Source organism: Colletotrichum aenigma (assembly GCF_013390185.1).
Source record: "Colletotrichum aenigma strain Cg56 chromosome Unknown KSG_Cg56_contig05, whole genome shotgun sequence".
Lineage (NCBI taxonomy): Eukaryota > Fungi > Ascomycota > Sordariomycetes > Glomerellales > Glomerellaceae > Colletotrichum > Colletotrichum aenigma.
Window position 1 is genome coordinate 2,610,125 of NW_023500911.1, and position 11,102 is coordinate 2,621,226.

The 11,102-nt window shown below is 56.3% G+C and overlaps 4 protein-coding genes across 4 annotated transcripts; 3 read left to right on the forward strand and 1 right to left on the reverse strand.

The window, feature by feature from the left end:
* Positions 1–328: 328 nt before the first annotated feature.
* On the forward strand, positions 329–1,783 carry SEC62 (Translocation protein SEC62; the record flags this gene model as incomplete). Its single annotated transcript, XM_037323623.1, has 5 exons — positions 329–467; positions 521–749; positions 807–1,333; positions 1,383–1,528; positions 1,586–1,783. The coding sequence occupies 5 exons, from the start codon at positions 329–331 to the stop codon at positions 1,781–1,783; spliced, it is 1,239 nt and encodes a 412-aa protein (XP_037178296.1).
* A 334-nt stretch (positions 1,784–2,117) lies between these two features.
* Positions 2,118–3,280, reverse strand: RNTR (Ribonuclease Trv; the record flags this gene model as incomplete). The annotated part of the gene is made up of 4 exons (XM_037323624.1): positions 2,118–2,628; positions 2,714–2,988; positions 3,042–3,124; positions 3,178–3,280. 4 exons carry the CDS (start codon positions 3,278–3,280, stop codon positions 2,118–2,120), a joined length of 972 nt encoding a protein of 323 aa, XP_037178295.1.
* A 1,404-nt stretch (positions 3,281–4,684) lies between these two features.
* Positions 4,685–6,107, forward strand: bdf1 (SWR1 complex bromodomain subunit bdf1; the record flags this gene model as incomplete). The annotated part of the gene is made up of 3 exons (XM_037323625.1): positions 4,685–4,797; positions 4,852–5,741; positions 5,794–6,107. 3 exons carry the CDS (start codon positions 4,685–4,687, stop codon positions 6,105–6,107), a joined length of 1,317 nt encoding a protein of 438 aa, XP_037178289.1.
* Positions 6,108–7,855: 1,748 nt separating this feature from the next.
* fucP-1 (L-fucose-proton symporter) lies at positions 7,856–9,366 on the forward strand (the record flags this gene model as incomplete). Its single annotated transcript, XM_037323626.1, has 2 exons — positions 7,856–8,053; positions 8,113–9,366. The coding sequence occupies 2 exons, from the start codon at positions 7,856–7,858 to the stop codon at positions 9,364–9,366; spliced, it is 1,452 nt and encodes a 483-aa protein (XP_037178288.1).
* Positions 9,367–11,102: the final 1,736 nt, after the last annotated feature.

Consider the following 11,102-nt stretch of genomic DNA (forward strand, 5'->3'; position numbering starts at 1 on the left):
CGGAGAAAGAGAGAGCCGAACCGTTATGGACGCGGGCGGACGGGACTGGAGTGTGGACCTTTACCCTGCACGGATTTTTTGGGCGAAGTGAACACCTGGCTTGCTTGCTGGGGCCGCTTTTGCTCGAGACCCAAAAGCCCACGACCACAGTCCATACTTCGACGGCTTCCAATTTCTACAACCAACACCTCTTGGGCTGTCGTTGTCGCCAAATTCTTTCAATCGGCCGCATCTCGTCGCAAGCGCGTGCTTGACTAAATTTACCGGCCGCATACGCACACCAGTCCATTGACTATCGTGTCAATCTAGTCGCGTCCAACTCGCCAACATGTCGCAACCCCAACAGCCACAGGGTGGCCCTCCGCCGGGCGCAATGCCAATGCCCATGATCATGGGCCCTGACGGTAGACCTATGCAGCCGTCTCCTGAGCAAATTGCAGCCATGCGCCGGCAGATCGCAATGGATGGTGAGCTCTCCGCTGGTCGCAATTGTGCGAAAAAGTACTGACTCCCAGAACAGCCGAGAAGGCCGGCATGAGTGTCCCCGATTTCCTCAACAAGTTGCGCCAGGAAGCCATGCAACGCCAGATGGCAGCCCAGAGAGCCCAGGCAGAGGCCCAGGCCCAGGCTGGTGAGGGCGGAGAGGCTGGCGAGCACAGCCATGACCACGAGCACCATGGTCATCAGCATGGCCCTGGACACCAGCATGGCCCTCCTCAACAGCAGCAGCAGCAGGGTGTTGCCAGACCGTGAGTTGCCCATGGTTCCAGACATCATATCTCATCCGCTAATTGACATGTTTGCAGTATTCAGCCTGGACCCCCGAACCCCATGGCGCTCGCGCTTGCCGGCTACTTGAGAACTTGCGATCTCAAGCCCCGAACCTGTATCCTGAACGGCGAGCGTAAGGACATGTTCAGAGTCAAGCGTGCCCTCCGTGCGCTCCAGGCCCCCGGTTACGCGAAGCTTCGCCAGAAGCACCCTGAACTCCCCGAGATTACCGATCGCGCCTCCCTCGAGAACACCTTCAAGCTGCTGCCCATGTCCATGCTCGCTCTGCGAGTCGTCAAGTCTGACCCCCATGAGGGTCATGACCACGGCCCCAAGAAGACGAAGCGTGTCAAGGGTCTGTGGACCGTTCGCATTGAGCCTCAGCAAGAGGCCGGAGACGACATGTACTACGTCTGGCTCTACGAGGGATCGCAGGTCAAGACCCGCCTTTATGCTCTCGCAGCTCTCGTCTTGATCTTCATCGTCGTCTGCTACCCCCTGTGGCCTCTCAAGCTCCGTCTCGGTGTCTACTACCTCAGCTGGGGATTCTTGGGCTTACTAGGTAAGAGGACTGAGACTTTACCAGATGATTATAAATCTAACTTGAATAGGACTGTTCTTCCTGATGGCGATCTTCCGCGTCATTCTCTTCTGCATTACCTACTTCGTCGCCTCTCCCGGTCTCTGGCTCTTCCCCAACTTGTGGGAGGATGTTTCGTTCGTTGACAGCTTCAAGCCCGTGTGGGCGTGGCACGACGTAAGTAGCGCGCGAAAACCCTAGTTGATAATGCCCAGCTCGACTAACACTGAACAGCCCAACCCCAAGAAGGGAAAGAAGAAGAAGGCATCCTCCTCCTCCGGCGCCGCGAGCGCTGGCGGCACCTTCGCTGCGTCCACTGGACAACCTCTCCCTGCCTCTGCGACGACGACCGCGACCGAGACGCAGATTGCATCTGAGCCTACCCAGCGTGCCGGTTATGTCGCCCCGGCTGTCGAGGAAGAGGACGAGTAGATGCATTGTTGACGAAATAATTTGCATCAGACAGGCGTTAGGGCATTTGGTTGTGAGCTGTACTTGTAGATATACCCAGCGTCCAGTATGCTGTCACCTGGGCTCGGGAGGGAAAAGCCATGCTGATACATATCAATGGTTGCTTTGGCACTTTCCTAGAATACTCAATTGAATGGCAAAGACTGCGGTAGTTGACTTTGATCGGAGATTGCAAGCGTTGATCTTGACAGTTTGGACGAACACGGTTGTTGTAAGAATTATCGGTTTACAAGGATGCGATTATGTATTACTACCTGTGTTCACGAGACACGTCTGAATTTCATTCATTAATCGTTTACTGCACCGATCCCTCTGAGCGCTCATAGTACCAGATTGCACCCTCAGCCTTGGCGCAATTGGAAACGCTTCCGCCGTTACTGTCAGCGGCAACAGGAATTCCATCGCCGCGCTGGGGTCTGCCGTAGACGTGGAAGTAATACCAGGCCTCGCCAAGCTGGGTGAAGCCATTGTCGAGGGAGCCCTTGCCTGCCTCGGTGGTGTTGTAGCGGGGACCGCTGCATCCGAGGTAGGGGATGGCGCCGTGGCCCTCGGTCAAGGCGGCCTGGATGTCGGACAGCGAGTAGGCGGTGGTGTTGGACGGTTTGATGTCCTTCTCAGCCAGCCACTTCCAGGTCGGAGTCTCCTTGTAGTAGTGGACGACGGTCTCGAAGAAGTCGACGAGCTCCTCGTGTTCTTGGTACTTGGGGCCATAGCACTCGACGTCAAAGGTGCTGAAGCAGGTGGCGTGCTTGGAGAACTCGTGGGCCCAGAGGACCCAGTTGGGGGTTCCCAGAGCGATCCAGAACCTGTTGTTGTTAGGCAACCGAAACCAAGGGCGTGCGACTCGAAGCAAGTGATGGATCAGTTGCGCCCAGAACGGAGGAGACTCACTTGTTCATGTACTCCAGAAGGTCAAATCTCTCGAAAGGAGTGATGAACTTGTCGATGGAGGTACCGTTGTAAGCTGGGACAGGAGTACCGTCGGGCTTGCCATTGGTGGTGTTGGGCGAAGGAAGAGGGTCGTATTGGCGCTTGAGATCGCAGTATTGGGTGTACGAGCCATTGCAAAAGTCAGGCCAGAGGCCGTGGATGCCCCAAGAGTCTTGAGGCAACTTTTGTCCCTCGCTCTCCAGGCCAGTGTAGGTGTTCCAGAACTGAGTGGCCATCTATCGCAAAGTCAGTCCTGTACGTAAAAAGACGCAATTGTTGAGCAACATACAACGAGGCCACCGTAGGTCTCGACGCAGCAGGTGTCGACCTTGTCAGGAACTGCTCCACAAGAGCATGACAGAACAGGCTCAACTAAGAACATGGTCAATGAATCATTCCACTTGCGCGTCAAATAAGCTTCATACCGAGAGAGCAGCTGTGGTTGGCGGTGGTCAGGCCAGGGTAGAGACCGGCAGCGGCGGTGCCCACCAGGCCGGCGACCGCCAGGAAACCAAATGCTCGAGTCATCTTGAGAGAATGTCTTCAAGTCTCTCACGGAATGCGCGGCGACAAGCGAGGGGCAAGGCGACTAGCAAACAACAACGGATTCCCATCAAACGGTGCAGCGGCGCATCATGCTTTATAGAAGCTGGTCTCCATTCAGGGCAGCTGAAAATTTCCGCCTTATCCAATCTCCACACGGAACACCACGCAGGCATGTTTTCCCAGGGCAGAAAACGGCTCTTTGCTCGATCAGGAAGCTGGTGACAAGCACTGGGTCGGCTGTCTATGCCGTCAGGGAACAGAGGTAGTGTGGGGTCCGCAGCCCACCTGCTCGAGATACGGGCTCTCAGAGGTCAATTGGCGCGGGGCGATAAAGGATGGCCGGGGGTTCAGCGAGGCCTCGGGTGCAGTAGCGTAATGCGCTTTGGAGCAACAAGGGCCGGTCAACGGTGAACAGTTTGGGAACCTTTTCCGCTGAACTCCGGCGACCTCCGAGGATAAGGATCAGTACCCGACTGACTGCGCATTCATCAAGGACAGGAGAGCTTGCACCCCATCGTTCCGGATTTCCATCTGGAAGGCATTCGCACGTGGGAAAAGTGACAGCATGTTTGGCTGGCTGTGTTGGTTGTTGGTGCAAGAGAGGACTGGACATTGAAAACCTTAAAGCAGTAAGTATGTGGCGGTGCTTGCTCAAGTGTGGCGGAGGCTGCCAACCCGGAATGGCGGAACTGTGGACCCGAGGAAGCTCCTGCACGGTCCATCTCCAGAAGGCATGAAACGCCTGGTGTGGCTTACCTCGCTATCGCACCTTCATTCCCTGGAGTGAGCTTGACTGTGGTAAGATCGAGGGAGTAAAATCTCAATCATCGCGCCTTTCCCTCACCCGGCGACGATTATCGTCTGCTTAATCTCATCATTGACCGCCCTCTCCTGTCGTTTTACTTGTATTGTACTCAGTCACTGCTTTCTATCCCTGACAATCGTAAGACTTGTCACCTGTCACCAGTCATCGTGCAAGAGCTCCCTCAGCAAGCTCTGCGTCAAAACCTTCACATCTCATCTTCCAGCTATCAAGGTAAGTCGCGATTTCGCCTTCTTTCCTTCAAAGTTGCCTGGTTTTCCTGCTTTGCATCGCTCGCTATTGCACTTTGGGACCCGACGCGTCTGCCATCTGGCAAGACGCGTTCATCCCTACTTGCCTTGCCATTCACCTCATGCCACTTGCCCTTGCGCTAGTCGTTCACGAGACTACATCCTTCACTCTCACTTCACCTCACTTCCCGCAATCTTTTCGGCTCAACCATTCTTCATCTATAACTCCACCAGTGACTTCTATCTTGATCTCTTCGTCGTAACATTGACTCGTAGTCGTCTTTCACCGTTAGCTGATCGCCTCCGCGCAGACTGCTCAAGCACACATTCACCATGTCGGAACAGACTCCGGTTCCCGCCACCAACGGCGTCAGCCCGGCTCCTGCTGCCGAAAAGTCGGAGCCTGTCAAAGAGGCTGCCAAGGATGAGAGCAAATTCTCATGGACGTAAGTTTTACATCTCCTCTGCTCATTTATCTAACCCGTCTCACATTCATCAAGGCAACCTCACCCGACCTTTGTCATTATCCTCGTCGGTTCCGACGAGACTCCCTTCGGCATCCAGAAGGACTTCCTCTGCGCTAGATCTACATTCTACCGCAACCACTTCAACCAGAACGTCGCATCGGATACTATCGAACACATCGTAAAGCTGCCCGAGACCTCGCAAGAAGTCTTCGGCTTGACCCAGCAATTCCTCTTCACCGGCCATGTCTCGAACGATGCCAACTCAACTCCCTCATACGAGGCCCTGATCGGTGTGTGGAAGCTGGGCTATGAGCTCGGAATCGATGGTCTCTGTGACAAGACCCTCGAAGCCATGAACGACTGTAGACGCATCACCCAGCACATCCCCGCAACTCCTCTGCTTGTTCAGGTCTGGAGAGACACGCCCGAGGGTTCCGCCATTCGTAAGCTACTCTTGTCGTGGGCGGCCGAATACATGCGCTCTTCGGAGTCCAGGGCCGAGTTTGCCAAGTCGCTCCCGCAGGAGGTTCTCAGTGAACTTGTGGTAGCCATGAGCTCTCTCGACAGCCTGCCTGCGCCGTCTTCTGCGGAGTCACCACAGTCCGCTGAGCCGGCCCCACGGAAGAGCGTTCACTACTTGGAGGAGGACAGCGATGAAGATGACCACCTGTCCAAGAAGAACCGACGCGCATCTGCGCCACTGCCCCTGTCACAAAACTCCAAGACTTACAACAACAGCCACCGGGCTCCGCCGCCTCCGGTCCGCAAAGCTGCAGCCGCGGCAGCTGTCGCATCTGCGCCGAAATCTAAGCCTGTCATCCAGAAGCGACGCAGTTTCGTTTCCACGCCCACTGGCGAGATAAGTACCGACAAGAAGCTGGACTTCTGCGCTGATCTCCTTGACAGGATGCTTTCGGGTCCTGGTATGTTCATACCTTCTGATGAAGATATGAATATCTTTGCTGACTTTTACAGGTTTCTGGACGCGTCTTGTCGGTCCCTTCAAAGAGCCCGTTGACCCAGTCGAGGACAACGTGCCTGATTACTTTGAGAAAGTGAAGAAACCCATGGATCTCAACACCATCAAGGCGAAGATGAGTCAGCAACAGTACACCACAGAGGACGAATTCGTCTCCGACGTGCGCCAGATTTTCGACAACTGCTACACGTACTGGAAGAAGGGCGATGCCATGTGGGTGGCATGCGAGAAGTTCCAGAAGACTTTCGAGGAGAAGTATGCACAAATGTCCAAAAACATTTCCAAGATGATGAGGGAACCCACCGATTGAACTCCTCATGAATCGACCTTTCTATCTTCCTGACCGATCGAGCAGTTCACCCTGCATGTATATTATATGGAGTCGTCGCTACTTTTTCCGAGTCACCGCCGCGGCACAGCTTCTACGTAATGGTGGTAGGATGGAGGGAGATCTTTAATCAGAGGAGCAAACGAGTCGCGTTGCTTTCTTTCAGCGGGGGCAATCTTGAGGAGCATAATACCCAGAATGGCTTGGGCAGCGGAACGAATGTACATATCTAACAGCGAGAAGAGATGGCGGAGCAAAATGGCTAAAGCGTTATATCCCAGAGACTCGGAACGCGCCCCGCGATCTCGACGCCCTGAACAGCGTCGACTTAATTGACCTATATTAGTCCCTTCCATGTCGGACCGATGTTCATGATACCGGCGCCCTTGTCTCACGTGGGGAAGACGTTAGCGCCGGGGTTGCCACACGTCACGGGTCTTTGTCTAGCCTCAACGACCCAGATGTCTGTTCTAGCCCTCCTCTGTTGCCACTCACCCACTTCACGGTTTGCTGCCCAGGTCCCACGATCGTGCCAAGGAGAGAATATCGTGCAGAGAAAAAGACAAGCTCTTGCCAAGCAGGGGATTTGCGGGGATCGTCCGTGGGGTTGGAGAGTTTGGCTTCAAAATCACTGCGACCGTTGGCTTGTCTTTATCTGACTGCAACCGCAACGATTTCATATTTCATTCTGAATGAAGCTCGATCTCGAGGACCCTCACGTCGCGAGGACCCTTCTATATTGGCCAGCTGATTACATATAACTCTGCGAACATGTTTCCTCTCACATCAATACCGATATGGTTGCTTCGTCACGGGATAACAAGACAAGCGGAGGTTTCTGGCTTCGTCGTTATCGTCGCCGTCGTCCTCCTCCCCTCTCGTGCTTCTCCGCCTTCCACCTTCCCCCGCCCCCGGAAGTCTAGCACCTCTCCGAACAACACCAAGCTAGATCCGGACACAGCGAACCAATCGCCCCAACCTCCCCCGCGCTCACCTCACTCACGTCGCTATCTTCGCTGAAATCTTCCCCCACAACTCCAAGAAGCGCCGAGGAAGATCCAAACGTCGGCCGTATGCGCGCTACCTAGCCTGGACATGGCTCAAATTCGGTGCATGCAAGCTTGACTGTCAAGCTTCCTCCCATCCAAGTGCCGGCCCAGCTTTTGGAGGATGGGATGGGATGGGGGGTTTCGCCTTGCCCGCTAGCTGATCGTCACCCGCCCTACGAAATGCAGCGCTCTCCCCGATGGGTGGTTTCTGCCGTCGAGGCTAGAATGCGCGCAAACGCAACGGAGGGCCGGCTAGCGTTGCCATTCGTCGCCTGCGAGGTTGGAACGCTTCAATAGCGGCCTTCTGCCCGGTGAGCTATAATTTTCATACTGGGAGAACATTTGAGTTTGTGCGAAATCTCTGCCGTGGTGCAGAATTTCGGGTGCGCGCTTAGCTGCGAATTCGAGACCTGGCTGGATCCGACATTACGGTTCTGGCGTGTGCGTGATGGGATCGAATAGTCGGGCGTGGGGAAGCTAATGTGAGCTTGTCAGTGGCGTTTTGGATGGGACGACAGGTGGTGATGGGTTTGCTCGTCGCATGGCATATATAAGGTTGAACGTTGACGACCTTGTTGGCATTTTGGGATCATCAGCCAGCCGGACACTGAGCATCATCATCACCTTCTCATCATCGACTTCATCTCTTCACTGACACCCATCCACTCCAACTCAGCAAAGATGTTTGGAAAGAAACAGGAGCCAGAGGTCGCCGAAGTCCTGGACCAGCGCCAGCCCAGCGCTGTCGAGGCGACCCAACATCAACATCGCATGTCCGTCTCCAACAGGGGGTTGACGGGCGCTTCCGCCCTGACAGTCAGGCAGTCCATCGTGCCCATCACCTTGGTCACTCTTCTCTTCTTCCTGTGGGGTTTCGCTGTAAGTCAAAGCCATCACATCACAACCACCGGGGCTCATCTAACAATGCGCGCGCGCAGTACGGCCTGCTCGACGTCCTCAACTCCAAGTTCCAAATCGCCCTCAACATCACGGCCGCCAAGGCCGGCGGTCTCCAGGGCGCCTACTTCGGCGCCTACTTCATCGGGCCCCTGACCTACTCCGGCTGGATCGTGCGCAAGTTCGGCTACCGCTGGACCTTCATCACGGGCCTGTGCATCTACGGCGTCGGCGCGCTCATGTTCTGGCCGTCCGCCGTCTACCGCTCCTTCCCCGGCTTCTGCGGCTCCCTCTTCATCGTCGGCTCGGGCCTGTCGACCCTCGAGACCAGCGCGAACCCCTTCATCGCGACCTGCGGCCCGCCCCGCCTGTCCGAGTTCCGCCTCGAGCTGTCGCAGTCCTTCCAGGCCATCGGCTCCGTCATCGCCCCGCTGCTCGCCGCCCGCGTCTTCTTCTCGCACACGGAGCCCAACGACCTGTCCAAGGTGCAGTGGACCTACCTCGGCATCGCCGCGTTCGTCTTCCTCCTCGCCGTCGTCTTCTTCTTCGCGCCCATCCCCGAGGTCACGGACGCCGACATGGCGCTCCAGGCCGAGCAGAGCGCCGCCCTCACGGGCTACCAGGACAAGCCCATGCGGAAGCAGTACAAGCTCTTCTTCGGCGTCGCCGCGCAGTTCTGCTACGTCGGAGCGCAGGTCGGCGTCGCCAGCCAGTTCATCAACTACGCCGTCGAGAGCGCCGGACTCACACACTCCGAGGCCAGCGACCGGTACGCCATCGGCCAGGGCCTCTTCGCGATCGGCCGGTTCGCCGCCGCCGGGCTCATGATGGTGGTCAAGCCACGCCTCGTGCTCATGGCCTTCATGACGGGCATCATGGTCTTCATCGCGCTCGCGATCGCGCTATTCGGCGAGGCGGGCATCGCCATGCTCTCGATCGTCCTCTTCTTCGAGTCGTGCATCTTCCCAACCATCTTCACGCTCTCGATCCGCGGCCTGGGACGCCACACGAAGCGCGGCAGCTCGTGGATCGTGGCGGCGGTGTCCGGAGGCGCTCTCTTCCCCAGTCTCACGGGTCTCCTCGCGGACCACAAGGACTACCACGTCGCCATGGTGGTGCCCCTCTGCGGCTTCGTCGTCAGCTTCGCGTACCCCATCTTCCTCAACACGGTGTGGAAGCGCGAGTTGGACGGCTTCAGCGCTAGCAAGATCGGCTACACCGACGAGAACGGCGTCATTGGCGACCCGTTGAGGGAGGAGGCGGACAAGACGACCTCTAAGCACCTGGAGGCATGAGGGAAGAAGCCCGACAGAAGGGGTGGCTTTGGTGGTGAGGCTTGAAGGAATGGCGCCACACGGTGTCTCGGGTACCTGCATGAATGTAATGACTTGTTTCTCTTCTCTTTGCAAATCTAGAATTGGGTAGACATTGCGCGTGGAGTATAGTATAGCTGGCCACGATTAATGATTAAGACGGCGGTTTAGAGCCAAGCAGAATGTTTCCCATTGAAACTCGATGTTTTGTTTAGCATTGTTTACAAGGCCCAATGCCGTTTCGGTCTGCGGCAATGAACTGCCTGTCGTCGCTCGGCACGTTCCATGATACGTCGTCCGAAGTAATTGAGTTTGACCCGTCGCACGGGACGCTTTTTTCGGGAATCGGGAGGGTGACTTTGCGCTTCTTGGGATTCAGGTGGGTGGCAATGGCACACGCTGGGGAATCAGGTTGACCTTTTCCGTGACCATGCCGGCGCTAGCAGAGGGCGAGAAGAAAACAGATGTTGCGATCTGCGGTGCTAAGATTGCATTGTTTTTCGGTTCTAGAAGGCGCCGGTGAAGTCTCGCGGAATGGAACATCATGAGACACGCAGATACAGCTCAATCCGATAAATGTGTCAAGACAATGTCCCGAGGGGAATGAGAGATGCCGGCAGTTGGCTGGAACGGACGAGGCAGCGGCCGGCGGTCATCAGTCATCAAGGTCTATCTCACTTGAAGTCCAAGTCATGGGGAAGTGTAATGGGATTGATTGGGTCTGATGATTATCGACAGCGCTTCGGGAGAAAAGGGAAATGGTCCGGGTCTGCAAAGGGAAAGAGGTTGGGCCAAGAAGAGGAAATTCTGGGACCGGTCGTCATGTTCAATTTCCAGAGATGGTTGGGTCGGGGGATTTTTTTGTATTATGCCATTTGCCCTTTTTGCCGCTAGAAAGGGCGGCTGCGAGTGTGAGGGTCACAATCATACTCTGTAGTGGTGGGTGATCACGGGCGAGGGTGAGTTGCAGTGAGTGGTCTGGGGTGCATCGCGAAGTCGTGGGGACTGAGGCGGCGAGGAAAGAATGGAAAGCGGCCGAGCGAATCAGAGACGAGGAACCCACCTGAAACGGCGTTCGATGGTTCGTCGGATGGCCGCGATGGGGGTGGGCCTCTCTCTGAACACCAAGCGATTGGCGGATGATGCACGTCTGGGTTGGGTTGGGTTGGCGCTGCAAGGTACCCGTTGGCGGCCCCGACTTTTTTCTGCTCCTTGGGGGCTAGCCTATCTGGGCTGATCAGAGGCCCGCTTTTAGAGAATTCGCCCAGTCAGATCGCGGCTGCCGAGCGCAATTGGGCGAACCTGGGCAAGTGGTGTCGCACGGCCAAAAAGGTCAGGGACTCGGGACTCAGGAGAGATGAGGCATTGGCTGGCGCCGGGCTGTCTCATTTCAAAGGTGCAGATTTCCGCCGTTTGTCTTTCCTCTTCGGTGCTTGTCCTCCCCCCAACTGTCAACGAGCCTCCCTGCTTTGGGGGCGGTCACGTTTGCCCAGGCCCCAAGGATTCTGGTAGCGACTGCTGTTGGCGGCAGGTGCAAGGTGGCCTGGTCGCGCAGTGGAGAGACGAGCTGATGGGTCGCTGCAGGCCGTAGGTCAGTCTCTTTGCTGGGGCAGTTGGCTGATGATGAGGGTCTTTTTTGAGTCTTTTACACGTACAACGACACGCAACTTACGGTCAGCGCGTTCCTGAGCTGAAGGGAGGCCGCATGCCGTATCTGC